Consider the following 21,849-nt stretch of genomic DNA (forward strand, 5'->3'; position numbering starts at 1 on the left):
CAGAGAAGTGTTTCTACTGGCCCAAAATTAAGAGTGAAAAAAACCTACAGATAAATCTTGATTTTTTTTTAACTTCTGTTCTACATGTACATATAAAATTTTTTAGACATACTTTTATTGTTTTGGTTTGAAGTCTCAATCCATTCAGGGTGTTGATAGCTTTCTCTGCATCCTTGGGGTCAATGTAGTTCACAAAGCCATATCCCAAGCTCTGCCCTAATGAAAGGGAAGTGGAAAAAGGCATATATTAGTTCTACACATCAACAGAGATCGACTTTCATTTTGGCATATGGTCTTGTCATTAACACCAGCATATTTTCTCAGTAGTAAAAAGAACTCTCCATTAATTCTCCTAGAAATATACATGTAGTCTTTTCTTTTTTATTCATCTCCTGTCTACTATATTTGCAAGTTTAAACATCAGTTGGACTCAGCAGGCAGTGCTGTTTAAAAAACCACACATCCCCAAAGTGTTCTATCACACATGCCATGGCTCAGCCAGTGTGCCAGCAGCAAGGCAACATTCAGCTTCAGAAACTGTGGGTGAAAATCTCCACGGAGCTATTGAGAGCACTTCAAGGAGAGCACCTTTTCAGCTTTAGTTTCCTTACCCATAAAACCAGAAGACGGCAAACACCAACCAGGAACCCACCAGTGTTCTGCAAGTTGTATCCCGACAAGTTTACGGTCTTACCCAAGTACAGTTATTTCAGAGTATAGAATAAAATAGTCAAGAATCAGGTGGGTGTCTGGCACAGTGGCTACAACAACGCTGGGGACTCCTGCATCCCATACTGAAGTGCCTAGGTTCAAGTCCCAGCTCAGTTTCCTGATAATGCACCCTGAAAGGCAGCAAGTGATGGCTTCAGTGCTTGCATCCTGCCATCTACATACTAGACTCAGATTGGATTCCAGCCTCTTAGATTCAGTTTGGCCCAGCCTGGCTGTTGAGAGCATTTGGGGAGAAAACCAGCAGTTAGAATATCCATCATTCTAAAGGCAAATAAACTAGTGAAGCATCATCTGTGTATGATGCACATACTCATGTGTCACATAATGACATTTAGGTCAAGGACAGATTTATCACAAACATAACAGGGGTTCTCCATAATGGAGCTAAAAATTTCTGTGACGACAGCTCTCTTAATGTCCTAGCACAATGTATCAGGCATATGTCTGTGGTGATGCTGGTGTGGACAAACCTACTGTGCTACCAGTCCTACAGAACATAATAACTGGTAATGGTATTAAGCTCCTGTTGCTAGATCATGGATTTTCTATACTATACTTTCTATTGTATTTTAGAGTATGCTCCTACTTATAAAAAATTTTATTGTAAAATCATAGGCCCTTGTTATGCTAGCACAGTCTCATATGTTGAGTGACTGACCCATGCCAGCTAGGCTCCTATAAACACACTCTGACTAACACAATGGTAAATTTGCCCAAGGACACATTTCTCACAATGGGTCACTATCATTAAATCTGCATGGCAGAGTGTGTGTATGTATGTGTGTGTGTATGAGTGTGTGTGTATACATGCAGGGAGGGGGCAGGAAGGAGAGAGGGAGAGAGAAAGGGAGAGGGAGGGAGGGGTAGGTTTCATCAAATAAACAATTTTCTTTTTTTTTTAAGGTTTTATTTATTTAAGAGGTACAATTACAGACAGAAACAAAGGTCTTCCATCTGCTGGTTCACTCCCCAAATGGCTGCAATGGCCGGAGCTGGGCGGATCCAAAGCCAGGAGCTTCTTCCCAGTCCCCCATGTGGGTGCACAGGTCCAAGCAGAGAGCAAGATCAGCAGAGGAGCAGTCGAGACTCGAGCCAACGCCCATATGGCTGTCCCTGCAGGTGGCCACTTAGCGTACTGTGCCACAGTGCTGGCCCCAATAAACTTAATTTTCTAAAGGGAGTCTTTAGGATCTAGATGAGGAAAATATGAACATGATTTACAGTGGTGACATCTCAGCCAATGATAGTATGTGGGAAAGTAGCAAAACCAAAAACCAAAAAACAAAAAAGGTGAAAATTTGTGGAGTAGAAGCTACTTCAAAATAAGTTTTGTTGTTGTGACTCTTTTTCACCCCTGGCTCAATCTCAGAAAATAGGAGGTATTCAGCAGTTGGAATCAATGGCACATACACATAAGTAAACTCAACCCCAAAAGTCTCAACTTTTCAACTAAAGAAAAATTTCTCAATTTGAAAAGGTGACCAAAATGGGCATAATTTTAGGCCACTATAATCTAGAAAACTTTAAAGAAAGTTCTTGGGGCCAGTGGTGTAGCAGGTAAAGCCACCACCTGCAGTGCCAGCATCCCATATGGGTGCCAGTTCGAGTCCTTGGGCCCTGCACCCACATGGGAGACCCGGGAGAAGCTCCTGGCTCCAGATCGGCACAGCTCCAGCTGATGCGGACAAATGGGGAGTGAACAAGCAGATGAAGACCTCTCTTTCTCTTTCTCTGCTTCTCTTCTGTGGGTAACTCTGACTTTCCAATAAATAAATAAATTAAAAAAAAAACTTGATGCCTGAATCCCCATTCCCCCAAATTCTGACTTTATTGTTCTATTATGAAGTTCTGGTACTAGCTTTAAAAATCCTGGTGACTGTATCATACAACCAGGTTAACAAATCACTGCATAAATGATGAGAGAGAGAATACAGGCAACTCTGGGTTTCTGGGAACCCTGAGAGGGAGCCAAGTGCTGACAGTCTGGGCATGTAGAATACTCCGCAGGGAAGACTGCATTTTTGACAGCTGTACTTTTAAGATATATATATATATATGGCTGTCTTTTTCCTAAGTATCCAAGTTTTCTACCACTTCAAAGAACAGTTGACTGGCCTCCTGAATTCAGTCTAAGCCACAGCAGTATCCACTGGGGTAGGATCGCTAAGCAAAGTGAAAAGCCTGTCCTGCTTGGCTATCTCCTCTGCTGGCCTCCGAGTTTGCCTAGTATGTTGCAGGCACTCGAAGATTTGCTAAATGACTGAATGAGAAGCTTCCTGGTGTTACTCATTTGACTTTTTCACCACAATCATCACAGGAAATATCCCTTGAATGGGTCTGTGACATGATTTCCTCAGGTAACCATGGCTAGCTGTAATAATGAATCAGTCCAGTTTCTACTCCTTATAAATACTGATTCTGCTTAGACAATATTTATTGCTAAATAATCTCTCTTCCTTGAAAAAACATGTCTAATTTTACCTAGTGGCATTTAGTTTCTAATTTACCTACTGCCACCCACCCATTAGAAAGTGGCTGAGGTAAGCAAAATTTTGCTAATATCCGAAGCAAAATAATATGAATGAGGTTATCTACTGCTAAAATGTTGTACTCCTAAATCCACTCCTGTGCATGCATTAAAAATGCTGTCAGGATTACCTAAGGGAGTTAGGAACTTTACAGATCTCACTGTAAAGTGAGTTAGCCCAGCCAGCAAGTATTTACCAGATGCTTAAAATACATAAAGGCATTACAGATGGATGCAAAGACAGACAAGACTCCCCACTCTCACCTTTTAACTACACAGTATGTTACCATTTAATTTTAGCCTCACATTAATCATTTTCAATATTCAAATTCTTTATCAATAACATACAAATGATAACTTAAGCGTGGCAAGGTAAATCAGCTTCTACAAATCAAAAATGCAGTAGGAAGTAGTGGAGTCAGGCCCTGCATCCATGACTCTTTCAAACACTGTTCTCTTCACTACCCAATTCACAACTGACATACACCTGATCCCAGACTACCTTAAATATATCTGAAGCATGACATAACCAGGCATTCTCTGTCAAAAGTTTTATACAAAAATTGCTTCTTGGTTGCCCACTTTCTAAGTATCTGTATTATGGTGTAAATATCAGTTTCACTACATATGAATTTCTTTGACAATCTTATCCATTCTTTTGACAATGTAAACTTAATTTAGCTACATAGAGCCTTTTTCTGGCTATTATAAGTGAGGGCAGATTTTTTTTTTTTTTAAATGAGTAGGCAAGTCAAACATCCAGAAAAAACACTCAGCCCAGATCCACTTTCCCCAGTCCTTTTATTTATCAGTTAGTAATGGTCACAAGCTATCAAAAAGGCTCAGAAACGACGTATCATTTACCCACATCATCTAAGGTTACTCTTCAAGTCACTGTGAATTTAGAATTTGCATACTGATAATCTCAAAATCAAGAATCACTTCTTTAAAAATTTTTAAGGCTCTACATTTAAACTCCAAGTATAACCACTCTGGAAACCAATATGATTAAAAGAAAATTCTGATCAAGGGGCTGGCACTGTGGCACAGTGGGTTAAAGCCCTGGCCTGACGTGCCAGCATTCCATATGGGCACCAGTTCTAGTCCCGGCTGCTCCTCTTCCAATCCAGCTCTCTGCTATGGCCTGGGAGAGGAGTGGAAGATGGCCCAAGTGCTTGGGCCCCTGCACCTGTGTGGGAGACCTGGAAGAAGCTCCTGGCTTCGGACAGGTGTAGCTCCAGCTGTTGACACCATTAAGGGAGTGAAGCAGCAGAAGGAAGACCTTTCTCTCCGTCTCTCCTCTCACTGTCTGTAACTCTACCTCTCAAATAAAATCTTAAATAGAATTTTTCAGAAAAAAAAGAAAATTCTGATCAAAGTGATAAAGCTAAAAAGCATTTTCAAAAAAGCCTTCAAGATAAACAAATTCTGTCTCTGCAAGCCTACATATTCTCAATGATAGCTGAAAATTAAGAACAGGATCAAGGAGCTGGCATTATAACACAACAGGTTAAGCCTCCACTTGTGATACTGCATCCTATATAGGAGTACTGGTTCAAGTCCTGCTGATCTGCTTCCAATCCAGCTTCCTAATATTGCATCTGGGAAGCAGCAGAAAGATGGCCCCAAGTACATAGGCCCCTGCTACCCACAAGGGAGACCAGGATGGAGTTCCTAGCTCCTGGCTCCTGGCTTCAGCCCAGCCCAGATCTGGCTGTTGGAGCCATTTATAGTGAGCAAAACCCACCCCCTTTAAAATTAATAAATCTTAAGAAAAAAAAAAAGAATCAAAACCACTTGTCCCCAGCTAGCCTTACAAGCTAGCTACATGTGGTCACATGTGCTTAAGGATTTTGGAACCATTGATTCAAGTCATGGTCCTACCAGCAGTGACAGAGACTCTGGAACTTCACAATGGAAGCAGCTAGCTGAACAGTCACACAGCCTATGACCTTCACATAGGTACTGGAAACCCCTGGTCAATACTGCACTTCAGCATGTATTGTGTACACTGCTGTGTATGAATGCCTTTTGTTCTCCATCTTCCTTTTTGATCTAACATATATGCCACAGAAAAGGATCCCTTCTCCACAAGATAGAAGAATCACTTATAAATGCTCCTGGCACAAGGAGAACAGTTATAAAAAGGCTGCTTAGAATCATGGTCAAGTGATCTATAGCACAGAGCCGAAACACTCCACAGACCTCTGAAAGGCACTGAGGACTATCAAAAGCTGCATGGGGGTCAGAACAGGAAGAGTAACAGGAAGACAATCCATTTAATGACAAAGTGCTACTGTGGGAAACACAGTAAATGCCAATTTATCCCAAACTATGTGTAATTCAAAGCATCAGCCATTCCCTTGCCACCTACATTGCCTTTAATAGCATACTTTAATTAAAATTTTAATTGCATATTTTAATTAAAAATACACACTCTTCTGGACCTGTTTCATTCAAAGGTCATTTTATTTAGCCTTTTCTATTTCAAATTACTACCAACATTCAGAATATCAAATTACCCCCTCTGGTCTAAAGCTAAAGGCAACAGACAGCCATAATTCTTGATTATAAACTTGGTACATTAATTTAATTTTATCCAACCAGTATTAAATGAGATTCTTCTCAATATGAAACTGCGATAAATAAAATTTTGAATTTAAATAAACAAGAGCCATACTAGATATCTTCTACTTATTTGTTCAAGAATTATGGCAAGTCTATTCTGTTAGACCTGAGGGTAAAAAAAAAAGATAGGAAGTTCATTTTTATCAAGTTTACATTCTCAAAGGGTGAGACAAATGAACTAATTCTACAGTGTATTCAAAGAAAAGAAGGGTTGTGAAGAAAAAAGAAACAGGCGAGAGAGGGAAATCGATGGGCAAGGCTAATGGTTAACTATAGTGGTTAGATTTTATGGCTGACTGTGGCACTCCAATGTGCACATACACATTTTCTTCAGCCATCCATCTAGTGATGTACAGTTAGGTTTTTCCATGTCTTGACTCTTGTGGGTGGTATTGTGGTAGACACAAGAGTGCAGATGTCTCCTTAACATACTGATTCCATCTTCTTTGTGTATACATAGCAGTGGGATCGCTATTGTGGTCAATTAGAGGAGAAGAATAAGTTTTTTTGTTCTATTACATCACAGGGTGACAATAGCTAATAATATAGCCAGAAAAGAGGATCTTGAATGTTTCACAAGAAAACTGTGACAAACATTTAAGGTGATGGAAATTCTAACTATCTGAATGGATCATTATACAATGCATACATTGTACTGAGACACACTGTATTCCATATAAATATGTACCATTATTACAATGCAATTGTAGATAAAATTTCCATGGTAGGCAAAAAAAAAAAAAAAAAAGAATAAATATAGTCTAGACAGAATAGAGATCATCCAGGGCTGGCACTGTAGCATACTGGTAAAGCCATCTCCTGCAATGGTGGACATCTCATATGGGTGCCAGTTCATGTCCCAGCTGCTCCACTTCTGATTCAGCTCCCTGCTGATGTACCTGGGAAAGCAACGGAGAATGGCCCAAGAGCTTGGACCCCTACACCCATGTGTGGGAGACCCTGAAGAAGCTACTGGATCCTGGCTTCAGTCTGGCCCAGCCCCAGACACTATACCCATTTGGGGAATGAACCAGTGGATGGAAAAAGACAAATACCATACACTTTCCCTGATCTGTGGTAACTAATAGAGTACTGAAAATGTAATGTGTTAAGAGTGAAATTGATATTTTGAGATTCAATGATTGTTCACACCCTTTGTCTCTACTGTTGGGGAACTGTTTTTTTGTTATTCTTTTTTTTCTATTTGTTGAACTCCTTAGTGTAGAGTTAGTCTTATTACGAGTATAAAGTAAACTGAAAGCAGACCATTGTAAAAATTGAAAGAAAAGAAAGGAAGGAGGAGGAAGGGTGGCAGAGTGGATAGGACAGAGGATAGGGTGGGAAATATCACTATGTTCCTAAATTTGTATACCTTAAATAAAATTTTTAAAAAGGAGAAAAATATCTTTCTCTCCCAATCTCTAACTCTGCATTTCAAATAAATAAATTTTTAAAATGAAAAAAAAAATCATCCCAAAAGCAATACTTGATCCAAGAGTTGAAGGAAAAAGTTCACATTTTTATCAATTAAGATGGGCAAGTAGATTTTTATTTCAGCTCAAGTTCTACTACACAGTTACATCCTGCCTTTGCTACAATATCCTGACCCATCACCCCTTCCCTCCCTAGATTGCTATTAACTACAAAACCAGTCACCCTTTTTTTTTTTTTACAGGCAGAGTGGACAGTGAGAGAGAGAGACAGAGAGAAAGGTCTTCCTTTGCCGTTGGTTCACCCTCCAATGGCCGCCGCGCTGCGGCCAGCACACCGCACTGATCCGATGGCAGGAGCCAGGAGCCAGGAGCTTTTCCTGGTCTCCCATGGGGTGCAGGGCCCAAGCACCTGGGCCATCCTCCACTGCACTCCCTGGCCACAGCAGAGAGCTGGCCTGGAAGAGGGGCAACCGGGACAGAATCCGGCGCCCCGACTGGGACTAGAACCCGGTGTGCCAGCGCCACTAGGTGGAGGATTAGCCTAGTGAGCTGCGGCGCCGGCCAACCAGTCACCCTTCACTATAATCTTGTCTGTGTGATCTTCCTAAGTGACAAATCTGACCATGCTCTGGTTATCAAGCTTACCATCAGCTTCTTGTTTACTTCAACTACTCTTACAGGTGCACCCTAAAATACAGAGTCTGCTATGTTTGAAACACATAACCTCTTCAACCAATTCTACCATTTCCTGTGATACTGTCTCTGAGACTATTTGATTTCACAGCTTGCTTCATCTCAATGTGCATGGTTCAGGGCTCTTTCCTAATCCTCTCTCAGTTCCTTATACCTTTTTCTTTTCTTTTTTTTTTTTTTTTTGACAGGCAGAGTTAGACAGTGAGAGAGAGAGACAGAGAGAAAGGTCTTCCTTCCGTTGGTTCACCTTCCCCCAAATGGCTGCTATGGCCAGTGCACTGTGCTGATCCGAAGCCAGGAGCCAGGTGCTTCTCCTGGTCTCCCATGCAGGTGCAGGGCCCAAGGACTTGGGCCATCCTCCACTGCCTCTCGGGGCCAGAGAGAGAGCTGGACTGGAAGAGGAGCAACCTGGACAGAACCAGCACCCCAATCGGGACTAGAACCCGGGGTGCCAGCACCACAGGCAGAGGATTAGCCTAGTGAGCTGCGGCGCCAGCCTCCTTATACCTTTATGTCACTGCATATGTGTGTGTTGAACCCATCTGGATGCACTGTTAAGTGAGCTAAGCCACACTTAGTTCCTGACAACAACAACTCTAGCACAGTTTATTAATTAGATGTTCAGTGATTCAATGAATGAACAAATGAAAGAACAGCAGCATCTGCCTTTCAGGACGTCATGGTCCAGGAGAGTTGTCCTTACAAACATGCTCCCCATGTCCCTACACTACACCAGATGGATTGCAGATCATGTGGAGACAAGATCTTCAAATGATACAGGATTCTCTCTTCACAAGGGAGTGTATATGAGATACGTTTTTTAAAATAGTTCATGCAAAATTTTTCATAAAAATTTTCTATAAATATCATTAAAATGAAATCTCGATTTAAAAAAATAATGTCATCTAGAGTAATTTGATAGATTTACATAAATCTGGTTCACAAATCTGTAAGTATGAATTATGGGATGTCAGCATATAATTTTGTTGAAAGTGCTTTTTCACTAATATAATTAAGTCTGCCGAGACTATTCATGTACAAGTCAAATAAAATGCAGAATGAATTCTGTAAAAACCTGGTAGTTGAATCAACAATAAAAGGTGACTACACTGATTGATGTGTATCTATTATTTCATTTAGAGCAGTAGTAATGTTTTATGAAATAAAAGAGAATTAAAGCAGCATGAATCTTTTTAAAAATCCCACAGTTAGTACAAACAGGCCACCACAGTCCTGTCTGTCAAGCAAGTCTCTTGCAACCTAAGGTCTAATAATGCAATACCTGAAAAAAGACAGGATGTAAAGATTTTGTCTCCAAACACAGCTCCCAAGTAAAAATGCATACCTTAACTTTAAGAAAGCAAATAATTGAATTTGGGGGGAAAAAAATGAGTGTTCATTCCAAGGTTTATTTAAAAAAAAAAAAAAGACCTGGTTCCCCTCTTTCTAAACACCCTTCTCCCATCCTCCCCCGAACATAAATGAAAGTGAGAAATGTGCTGTATTTCTTCAGATGGACTTTCTGTTCCTGGGCACTCGATATGTGTGTCTGTTCAGACAGGCTGTGCACTACAACTCTGGCACTGAAGCAAGGCAAGCCAGACCTTCCCAGGGAACTCTACTTAATATCTCAGACCTGACATACAGTAAAATCATGTGGGTATCACACAGCAGAGATGATCTGAGAGAATCTTAGGAGAACAGAGGGACGCAACACTCTCCAGTCACATTTCTCTTGTAAATTTAATTCCTGACTTAGTGGGAGTCTCCTTCCTCCAAGGCAGCACGCTAGATGCAACGAGCCCTCTCATTTAAACACTCATCTTACTCAGGTCAAATGAAACAGGTCTTCCTTGCTGCCCTCTAATGAGTAAGATCAAACTGTGAGGTGGAAGACTGGCGAGATCTTATTACTACAGCCCAAGCCAGCTTCCCCACAACCTCAGTGTTTTTCGAACTTCCCAAAGGACATTACTAGCGATTATAACAAGGACAGAGAATTCAACCTAGATGCTCACATAATACAGAAGACAGATGGCTCACTCGAAGACTCATCTTCCACCCAAATGCTAATAAAGCTGGCCTGAGACAAAAAGGTCCTAATTTCTAAATGGTTTTCAAAACTTCACAAATATATGAAGATACTGTAGTGAAATTCAAATGAAAACTTTTCTGCTGAAATCAAAGTTGTAAATAGTAATCATTTGGTAAATATTACCTAAGCAGCCTGATTCTACAAAGAGCAGTGAATGTCCTCAGCAATAGGACATTTTCCTTTCAAAATTTTTATGGCCATATCTGTCCTGATTATGCAACTGGTAGAGATCTATTTTCTTATAATTCCAGTCCCAGTAATTATGAATTTGCTGGCAATGCAGTGTGACCTTGCTTAAGTTGGCAACTCTCTGGGTTCTTAATACATCACATTTTCAGACATTAAGAACTCCCACACAACTCAGTCTTAAGCTATCGAGAACAGAGTAGATTAAACCCTCTAAATTCTTATCAAGCACTGTACCAGGTACTAAGATGTCTTGCATCCAAGACCAGGAAAGGTAGGACAAGTAATCTTTATCTGACAGGGGAAAATAAACCAATTCCTTAGTATAGACATCTTAGGGTAAGACTTTCTCACTTGGAGCAAGTTCTCCAGTTTGAAAGGAAGAGTACGTGATAGTGTAGCGTCTCAGCATCATCATGAAAACAAATGGCAGTTGTCATTATTTATTGATTTAGGTAGCTGTTCTCAAAGAAAGATTCAGCAGTTCTGCCTTCAGACAGCAGAGCTGCCACTGTGATGAGAGCAAAAGCCAAAAACAGGTGCCCAGAAAGACCCCATAGTTCAAAAAAAAAGTTATTAGGACTTCAGCAACTTGGGAGTTTTGTAACGCGTAACGCACAACGCACTCTGTTAAAGGTTTGCATCTGCTGCAGTATTCTCGTTTCTTTTTTTCATTGTATTCAACTCTATACAGATTCACACGCCCTCCTAGCCTGTAGGGGCTTATGTTACCTATTTCATCATGTACTCACTTAAAAGGTGATGGAGCTGTTCAAGTAAGTACTATTTGGGATAAGGGCAAAGGTACTTTACTCTTAAAAATAGTATTGTGGTAAGAAGGGACCAGTTAACAACTGCAGTAGTAAAAAGGGCATCTGCTGCTGCTCATGCTACCAGCTGGTGTCAATCTCTGCATCATGCACGCCTTGCACACACACAAAGGAACCACCACGCAGTCCACAGAGAAGCACTATAGCTTCTGGTTTTTCTCTGAGAGATCGTTTTTTATTCAGATACCGCAAAACAACAAAAGTTAAGACCCTACACATTATAATTAACTCAATGCCCTTTTCGAAACCATGTCAAGAATCTTGCAAACCACTGTGAACAATGTTTGTCCAGAAAAATAAGCACACTATATAAATCTCAAGTCCATGTGATTAAAAAATACTCATTAAAGTTTCCTCTTGAACATATCACTTTCTAAAATATGTTTATCACCCAAAACTTAAACATTCAGTAGCCCAAATCTTCCAATGCGAAAAGGTAAGATGATAAGTAACTAGCTCAAAGACACACAGCTAGTTAGTAAATGGTAGCTAGGTTCAGACTCAAAAATCGACCCTTCCAAACTCAATCTCTCTGGTGTGGACTTCCTTGCCTTTTCCCAAGCATGAGAATTACTTTGAGAAAGAGTCCTGTGCATCCAAAGCTCACAGCTCTCCAGCCAGAGTATTTATCATCTCTAAATATAGCTGCCATTTTCCCTTGTTCTCTGTCATGTAATCAATTGATTAGAATTTCAGAGTTCTTTCTTAATCCACCCAGAGACTATGTGTAACAGAAAAAGGAAAAAAAAAAAAAAACCTGAAAGAAAAGAGTACAGCATCATGCAGGTGCACAAAACTGCTTAAACCCTCCAAACAAATCCACCATTACAAAACAGATAGATGAGAGATATCTGCATTATAAAAAGATTCACTTAAAACGGGCCCTGATTTACATACTCCTTTTCCAGATATTCAGAAAGCAATTCCTATGGCTAAAGCCAAACATGTTTGCTACTGCCAAAACTGTCTCCCACACAAGACACATCTCTCCTCAGCAGATTGCGTTAGAATGCTTTCATATGCATAGTATGATTTCTTAGCTGCAGAAAATAAGGTGGGATCAATACCACATGGTTGCTGACCTATAACATGCACAGAAATTTAAAGTCCCATTATAAATAAGGAAGAGGAAAGCAGCTAATGAATGTGGAACATGAGAAGTTTATTACTGGGGTTTCATGCTTAATCAGAACAAACTTAAAAAAGAGAAGTATTTAGTGTGTCAAAACAGGAGATGAAATTCAGACTTCTCTTGACAGAGAAATTAAGAATACAGGCACATGGAGAAGACAGATTTGTGGCAAAGAATGAAGGGAAGAGCAGGTCACAGGCACAATGAATAAGTGGTATGGAGGTGGGTAAGCCAACGGCCCACCTGAGAGCAGAACCAGCCCACACAAAGGTTTATGGCAGTCAATGGCAAGGCAGGGCGTACTCAGAGAGCGACACAAGAGACACACCAGGAAGGTGCAGATCTAAGCTCTCAGGGATGTTCAGAAGACAAAGATTAAAGGATGAACGTCCACAACCCGGGGAGGACAATTACAAAGCCTAGCAGTTTTTTTTTTTTATTAAGATTGTAACTATGGGTTTTATTATTCTTTCCAATTTTCTTTTTTTTTTTTTTTTAACTTTTATTTAATGAATATAGATTTCCAAAGTACAGCTATGGACTACATTGGCTTCCCCCCTCCCCCCCGATGGCTTCCCTCCCACCCACAACCCTCCCCTTTCCCGCTCCCTCTCCTCTTCCATTCATATCAAGATTCATTTTCAATTTTCTATATATACGGAAGATCAGTTTAGTATACATTAAGTAAAGATTTCAACAGTTTGCACCCACATAGAAACACAAAGTGAAATATACTGTTTGAGTACTCGTTATAGCATTAAATCTCAATGTACAGCACATTAAGGACAGAGATCCTATATGAGGAGTAAGTGCACAGTGACTCCTGTTGTTGACTTTACAAATTGACACTCCTGTTTATGGCATCAGTAATCTCCCTATGCTCCAGTCATGAGTTTCCAAGGCTATGGAAGCCTTTTGAGTTCTCCGACTCTTATCTTGTTTAGACAAGGTCATAGTCAAAGTGGAGGTTCTCTCCTCCCTTCAGAGAAAGGTACCTCCTCCTTTGAAAACCTGTTCTTTCCACTGGGATCTCACTCACACACTCACAGAGATCTTTCATTTAGTTTTGTTTTTTTTTTGTTTGTTTGTTTGTTTTTTGTTTTTTGTTTTTTTTTTTTTTTTTTTGGCCAGAGTGTCTTGGCTTTCCATGCCTGAAATACTCTCATGGGCTTTTCAGCCGGATCCGAATGCCTTCAGGGCTGATTCTGAGGCCAGAGTGCTGTTTAGGACATCTGCCATTCTATGAGTCTGCTGTGTATCTCGCAAAGCCTAGCAGTTAAGATGCCTGTGTCCCACATCAGAGTAACAGGGTCTGACTCCCTGCTCCAGCTCCTGAGTCCAGGTTCCTGCTAATGCACCTTGGGAGGCAGCAGTAATGGCTCAAGTACTTGGGTCCCTGCTACCCACAGGAGAAACTCACATTGAGTTCCCAGCTCCCAGCTTCAGCCCAGCCCCAGCTGTTGCAGTGAAAGAGTAGATGGATACAGTTTCTCTCTCCCTCATGTATGTGTGTTTGTGTGTATTTATAAAGCCTTTGATAAATTTCATAGGTACAGTTCTAGAAATACAGCAGTTCTTCCACATACCCGCCCTCCCATCCCACTCCCATCCCACTTCCTACTCCCTCTCCCATCCCATTCTTCATTAAGTTTCATTTTTAATTATATACAGAAGACCAACTCTATTAAGTAAAGATTTCAACAATTAGCACCCACACAGACACATGAAGTATTGTTTGAAGACAAGCTTTACCATTAATTCTCATAGTACAACTCATTAAGGACAGGGGTCCTACATGGGGAATAAGTGCACAGTGACTCCTGTTGTTGATTTAACAACTGACTCTTATTTATTATGTCAGTGATCACCCAAGACTTTCTTGTCATGAGCTGCTAAGGCTATGGAAGCCTCTTGAAAGCAGCAAAGGATGGCCCACGTCTTTGGACCCCTGCACCCATGTGGGAGACTGGAAGAGGCTCCTAGCTCCTGACTTCAAATCTGATTGGCTCTGCTCCTGCTGTTGTGGCCATCTGGGGAGTGAACCAGTGGATGGAAAACCTCTCTCTTTCTCCCTCTCTCTGTTACTCTGTCAAATATATAAATCTTTTTTAAAACAAGTTAAATGAAGAACATTGTACCCTATCTGTATTGTAATACAAAATGTCCACTACAAAATGATATGTACAAAGCTTCCACCTGGAAACATCTTAAGTTCATTTCACTTCAAAAAGAAAGCCCAGAATTAAATTAGTGGTATTTTTAGCAAGACAAAGGAAGTAGATTTCCAGAGGACATCCATTGTCCTCAACTGACACAAAGATTTAGGAATAAATAACACATGATTTTCCTTTTCTTTGTACGGGACATTTTGTTTAATAAAGAAAGACAGTTACATTTTCAAGAGGGTATGAGGGACCTATTTTTTCCTCCCCCTACATATAAAATAATCACACAAAAGCACCGATCTTTATAGTGTGAAGAAATCCCTAAACAGGCCAACTGTGTTTGGGCAGGTTACGTTGTAAGTGCTGAGTACAATGGAAACATATTTAAATCCTGCAGACACAGCTCCAAAGACCTCCAGAAATCTCTCTGTAGCAGGACTTAGGAAAAGAAACCCAGCAGAATACAATCCACAGAGGAGGACAAGCTGTGTACCCAAGCTGTGTACCGTCAAAGTTGCAAAGGTGCTGGGGGTCAGACAGGAACCACAGCTACAAATTAAGTCAAAGAGGTGCCCTGACAGAAATGAATACCCATTTTGTTTTTGCTAAGAGACCGCTTAATATTACAGCAAACCACTCTCTGGCCACAGGGCAATTTGCTCACCAATTAACAGGTGGCTTCTAAAGAGAACTACAAAATGGTGCAGCTCCTAAAGCTGCCACATTCTTCTCACATACAACAAGCATGTCTTCCCAAAGCACCCCTTTTAAAAGATTACTATTGTGATCCTCCACGTTTAAATTCACAGACTCACTCTTAGGAAGAAGCAAATGCTTAAAGAAAAGATTCTGCCCAGATGATGACTCGTTAGGATACAAAGTAACACGGCCCCATCTATATCAGCATCATAGTAAATGCACCATCATGATGAAGTACAGAAGCACAGAGACTGCTGCCACTAAGAAGCAGGATACAAATGCAATCTTTACATTGTATGTACAGCTACTTAGAACAGCAGCAGCCCACTGCTGCTAATTCTGAATATATTTTTCCCATTAAACAGGAAGAGCCTCAACACAAATATAATTGTTGTAGGTTATTTCCATTCTATCATCCTTAGTACCCATGAAGTTATTGCAGAGTAAGGGGTTTAAAAGATCTCATGCAAGAACACCTCAATTTTAATTCATCCCTTTTTTTAAAAGATTTATTTATTTATTTGAGAGGTAGAGTTAAAGAGAAAGAGAGGCAGAGAAGGAGAGAGCTCTTCTATCACTGGTTCACTCCCCAAATGACCCCAACATCCAGGCTGGGCCAGGACGAAGCCATGACCTTCATCTGGATATCCTATATGGAGGCAGGGGCTCAAATACTTGGGCCATCTTCTGCTGCTTTCCCAGATTCATTATTATGGGGCTGGATTAGAAGTGTAGCAATCAGGACATGAATTGGTGCTCATACAGCTTAACCTGTTGCACCACAGTGCAGACCCCTAACTCGTCTTTAATATTTTTACCACAATGCCTTCTTTCATCTGCCATTATTTGATTATTTACTTATGCACCTAACTGAAGCTCACTTTTGGGGAAGGTGCAGTGTTTCTATAGCACTAGATTAAACAACATTAAGGGACATCTTTTATGCAGAGCTTCTCAACTATCTGAGCACCACTATGTGGCTACTCTGCAAACACATTTCAAAATTAAGGCAAAAACAGCTGCATCCAAAGGATCCACCTTGTTCCACAAAGCATCCTTGAAAAAGGACCTTGAGAATGAAGTCTGTGAAATACCTCATCTGTGGCAAAAAGCTGAGCTACAGGTGCTCTCTAATGCTCGCTCTGCAGCTCCACCATATGCCTCCCCTTTGTCAAGTGAGCCTCACAAATAAATGCAGAGATGTGGGGTAGAACCAGTCTGGTTAGTACTATACTGCAGAATACTATATGAGTACATGTTGGGTATTCAACCAAAGTACACCACTCAAAGGAATGAAGATTTCACTAAGTATTAGTCTTTCAGCTCATCCCAGCACTCAGTCTAGTGTCAAGCAGTCTATTTTGTTGCTGACAACTTTTCCCTCACTACTGTTTATAGAGGAGCAGCGGAACAAAGTTATATAGTAACTCCCTTCATTGAGAAAACAACTAGAAATATGTATGCTGGCAGATCACTTACTATTCATGCTCTTTCCCAAATATAATACAACCTATGAAGTAGGTGCTTAGTCTATTTCCCCTAATTGACACCAACATTCATAAGGTATTACCATTTATATTTAGATTACTAAATTTAATTTTCTCAAGCAAAAGAGTTTCTAACCAAAAAATAAAAAACCCACCCAAATATACAGTGAAACCGACATTAATACAAAAGCCTGTTCTATATTTGAGTTCTTAACCATCTTCTAAATTGTATCCAATACTAATTACTGAAAGTAAAGCTGTGCCACATTTTAAAAAGTTATTTCAAACCTGTAGTTGTGACTTGTGTATGAACATCTCAGAGGAATCTGAAGGTAAGATTCAGATAATGGCTGCCTGCCTCTAAACAGAATTCTTTAGGGAAAAAAATAGCAGAGGGAAAAATTATTTTTCTTAAGCCTCCAGAATATGAGACAAAGGTGTATTTAAAAGATTCAATTAACTATTATAAGCTACTTAACCATCTTAATGTTACTCTTTACACTCTTACAACATGGAAATTAACCCAGAATTCCTTCTCTTTTTTAGCAATTCTTGAGACTTCAGGCTGAATAGAAACAAAAAAGCTAAAGGTTAATCACAGTATAAGTACCTCAGTTATCAAACTGTATAAATTATTGTCTTTAGTCAAATTATAAATCTTATCACTACGACATCACTTCCCATTCGCTGGCCCAAGACCCCTGCTGGCATTATCCTTAATAAGCTAACTTGTTCCTTTACTTACACTCTCTTTCATTTTTACTTAGAAATTTAAAAAGGAGGGAGAAAACACAATCACATGACAAGGAGCTAAGGTACATTTTTAAGACCCATAAAGGAAGTTTGCTTTCTGAATGCACAAACTACACAGTTAACTAAATGTTACGCAGAGATTTTCTGTATCATCTTCTAATAGCTAAGGAACCTGGTGGGCCATCCCTCTGCACCACCAGACACCATGCTTTCACCTAAAGCTACCTGAGCAGATATCCTATTCCAATCCTTTAACCTTAACACAAACATCTTGCCAGGTTCTAAGGCACAAACATACAACTGACTAGATATTTTTTAAAAAAACAATCACATTTATGATTTTATATCAGTGTCTTGTTAGGAGTAAGCATACTATAAAGACAAAACTAGATTTTAATTTCTTCAAAGAGAACTAAAGATTGTCCAAAGACTTGGTAATGCCAATACATACCACTGATTCCATGAGACACAGAAATTTGAACGTAAGATTTGTTCCCACATCGCTTAGCCCAAAAAGCTACATAGGCAGTGGGAATAAGTGAAGACCTTTCACAGGCAGGTCTGTTTTTCCACAAGTATGGCTCCCACTAGCTGCTATAAAACAATGGGAGTCAGCAAACTACTGACTTCTGAAGCGTAAAAGCTACAAATGAGACACCCAAAAAGACCTGCTATAAGGTCACAGAGAATAGCTTCACTGCTGGTCATCTCAGTCCTTCTTTAGGACTTCTTTAGGTTACTCAATGTCAAGGAGGGAGTACAGACCAGCAAACAATCAAATGAGAGAGAGGTCATGCGAGGTTACTGGGGAGGAATATCACTACCTTAAATACACCTGTCCCTATTTTTGCATAACCAAGTTAAAATATGGTTTCCCCAACAAATAGAAATCAGTGATTTGAAAGATACTGACAAGTGGCTTTTTAAAATAAAATATTCATAAAAAGGGTACTTCAAAATGCTTGTTGAAAATGGAGTTAAAAGGTAAGTTGATTTTGAAAGGAATTTTAAAATTCATGCTTTTAAAATTCATAGCTTTTCTTAATATGCACTTTCCACAAATTTTTTAGAAAATCATATATATATAATTTTAAAGCTTTTGCACCAATATAAATTTATTTTAATCCTACTTTTTCACAAGCTTTCTGGAGGATCCTCATATATACACCTCTTAGTAGAGACAAACTCACCAAAAGCTATGGGAATTTCATAGTATAGACTTTTAAGCAGTTACAAAAGTTATTCTCACAGGGAAAGCAAGATAAAAACAGTGGTAGAAATATGAATTACATAAAAGTTATCTCACTAGTGTTCTAAATTATCAGTAATACAAATTGACTCTAGCTAAGCAGCAGAAAGAAATTTCACTGTTAGAGGCACAGAGGGTTTTCACAATGAACAGGAGCTGGGAGCTCTGGAGACTTAGTAAGTAGGTTGTAAAACCACCAGCTCAAAACAAGTAAGGAAGGTCATTATAACTATCTCAACTTTCCACATGTCCTTGAGAGCCACGGTCCTCAGAAGATGACTAAATCTCTTAACTGGGGTCACATACCAGCTCCTTGTCCAACTAAGAGACAAGAAGGGCTTGCCCAGTGGCTTCTGGAATTTCCTTCCTAGTGGCTACATTCTAGGGATGAGATTCCTCAACCCAGAAGAGTCCAAATAAAATGCAAAAGTGAAACAAGTTTCTTTTGGGCCTAAAGTCTCTACAATCTTTCCATTCAAACTGAAAAAAAAAAAATATCACTCCCATTTCTGTTCAAATGATCGCATCAAATAGTAACCATAATCGACAAATCATTAGTGTGCCAGATGGTACTATCCTTACCTCCCGGCTCAAAAGCAAAACAATTTGGAATATTTTACATCCAGGGGCCACTACTGTGGCGTAGTGGGCTAAACTGCCACCTGTGCAGCCAGCTCACGTTTACATCCTGGCTGCTCCACTTCTGATCCAGTTCTGTTAATGTTGCCTAGGAAGGCAGAAGATGGTCCAAGTGTTTGGGCCCCTGCCACCTACATGGGAGACCCAGAAGAAGTACCTGGCTTCAGCCGGGCCCAGCCTGGCCTTTGCAGCCATTTGGGGAATGAATCAAATCTCTTCTGAGCTCTGCCTTTCAAATAAATAAAATAAACCTTAAAAAAAAAAATTCATCTAGCACCATTGCATCATCCATTCTCTGCACCCCATCTCACCCTAACCATGAGTCCCTCACACGAAGTTACATTATCCATATTTTAAGACTCAAATTGGGACAGCGCCGTGGCTCACTTGGTTAATCCTCCACCTGTGGCGCCGGCGTCCCATATGGTTCTAAGTCCGGGTTGCTCCTCTTCCAGTCCAGCTCTCCGCTGTGGCCCAGGAGGGCAGTGGAGGATGGCCCAAATGCTTGGGCCCCTGCACTCACATGGAAAACCAGGAAGAAGCACCTGGCTCCTGGCTTCAGATTGGCCCAGTGCCAGCCGTGGTGGCCATCTGGGGAGTGAACCAACGGAAGGAAGACCTTTCTCTCTGTGTCTCTCTGTCTATAACTCTGTCCAAAAAAAAAAAAAAAAAAAAAAAAAAAACCTCAAAATCAGGAACTCAATGCTGGCTACTACTTACCAGCACATCCACAAAACTTTATACAAAGACCACAAAAACTGATTGTTTGAGTCATTTTCACCACTATTTCCAAACAAGACTTAAGACCCCAGAGGTGGCCGGCGCCATGGCTCAATAGGCTAATCCTCCACCTTGCGGCGCCGGCACACCGGGTTCTAGTCCCGGTCGGGGCGCCGGATTCTGTCCCGGTTGCCCCTCTTCCAGGCCAGCTCTCTGCTATGGCCAGGGAGTGCAGTGGAGGATGGCCCAGGTGCTTGGGCCCTGCACCCCATGGGAGACCAGGAAAAGCACCTGGATCCTGGCTCCTGCCATCGGATCGGCGCAGTGCGCCGGCTGCAGCAGCGGCCATTGGAGGGTGAACCAACGGCAAAGGAAGACCTTTCTCTGTCTCTCTCTCTCACTGTCCACTCTGCCTGTCAAAAAAATAAAAAAAATAAAATTAAAAAATTAAAAAATTTAAAAAAAAAAGACCCCAGAGGTAGAAGATCTTTCTCATTATAGTTAGAGGACTCTGGAAGTCCCCACAGACAGGAGCAAAGTCGGTAGTGGGGAAAAGAAAACCAACATGAAGCCTGAAATTAGGTCATAGCCATTCAAAAAATGATCTAAAGGAATGATCTCTGTGACAGAGATCCCAACGTAAAGAAGGGGCCATCAAAGAAGGAGGTACCTTTCTCTGAAGGGAGGAGAGAACTTCCACTTTGACTATGGCCTTGTCTAAATAAGGTCGGAGTTGGCTAACTCAAGAGGCTTCCATAGCCTTGGTAGCTCATGACAAGAGCCTCGGGTGATTACTGACGTCATAAATAAGAGTGTCAACTGTTAAATCAACAATGGGAGTTATTGTGCACCTGCTCCCCATGTAGGACCTCTGTCCTTAATGTGTTGTACTATGAGAATTAACGGTAAAACTAGTCATCAAACAGTACTTTGTGTGTCTGTATGGGTGCTAACTGTGGAAATCTTTACTTAGAATAGAGTCAATCTTCTGTATATAAAGATAATTAAAAATGAATCTCAATGAAGAATGGGATGGGAGAGGGAGTAGGAGATGGGATGGTTTGCAGGTGGGAGGGTGGTTATGAGGGAAAGAACCACTGTAATCCAAAAGTTGTACTTTTGAAATTCATATTTATTAAATAAAAATTTTCTATTAAAAATCTTAGACATTAGGCGTATTAGCATTTTCTATTATTTTAAATTCATACAACCCAGGAGAGGCTTCCTGTTAAGCCCCAACACAGGGAATTGCTTTTCAGTTGTCAATAGCCAACATTTGAAAATAAATACAGTCACCAAGTTTGGATGATGTTCCTGCAGCCATCAGGCATTTGGCTGATGCCAACAGAGAAGGCAGGAGGCCAAGATATAAGATCTCAAATTTTAAAAGGAAGACTGCTCTACTCAGTAACACATCTGAAATTATGCAAAGCAGAAATAGGCCACAAAGTACCTGCCTCTAAATTCAACAATCATCATCTCCCAATGTTGCTTGAGGAAGATACCCAAGTCTTCTGTAAAAACAGTAATTATTCATATGGTCTAAAAAAAATGGCTCTGCCATGAGTATTTGGTTTGTTGGCAGTAAGTTGGTTGATTGCAACTCTGGTAAGCTTGTTTGTTTTGAAGGGTGGGTCGAATGTGTACAAGTGAAGAGGGAAAGTGAAAGAAAGAACTTAAACTACAGAAGGAGATTTCTACTTTTCTCTCTTTGGCTCTATTGAGAAACCTCTTCCTGCCAAGATTTTCATCAAGTTCTCAGCAGAGGATGGGACCAAGTAAGGTAAAAAGTCAGGGGATGTTGCGCACTGTGTTCTGTATTCCAGGTATCCACACAGATGTTCATTCCCGGATGCTCTGGCTCTCTGGGAGAAGAGGAAG

At 40.5% G+C, this 21,849-nt stretch overlaps 1 protein-coding gene across 22 annotated transcripts in view; it reads right to left on the minus strand.

Moving 5' to 3' along the window:
- ELAVL2 (ELAV like RNA binding protein 2) overlaps positions 1-21,849 on the minus strand; it is a 193,771-nt gene that overhangs the window by 45,109 nt on the left and 126,813 nt on the right. For all 22 annotated transcript variants that reach the window (XM_089317905.1, XM_089317915.1, XM_089317948.1 and 19 more), the window contains one exon: positions 113-216. In XM_089317905.1, coding sequence (XP_089174031.1) covers positions 113-216 — 104 coding nt within the window. The remainder of the gene's footprint in view (positions 1-112; positions 217-21,849) is intronic.

The sequence above is a fragment of the Oryctolagus cuniculus genome, chromosome 1 (genome assembly GCF_051225735.1).
Source record: "Oryctolagus cuniculus isolate XC-2025 breed Fujian yellow rabbit chromosome 1, ASM5122573v1, whole genome shotgun sequence".
In the NCBI taxonomy this organism is placed as follows: Eukaryota; Metazoa; Chordata; class Mammalia; order Lagomorpha; family Leporidae; genus Oryctolagus; species Oryctolagus cuniculus.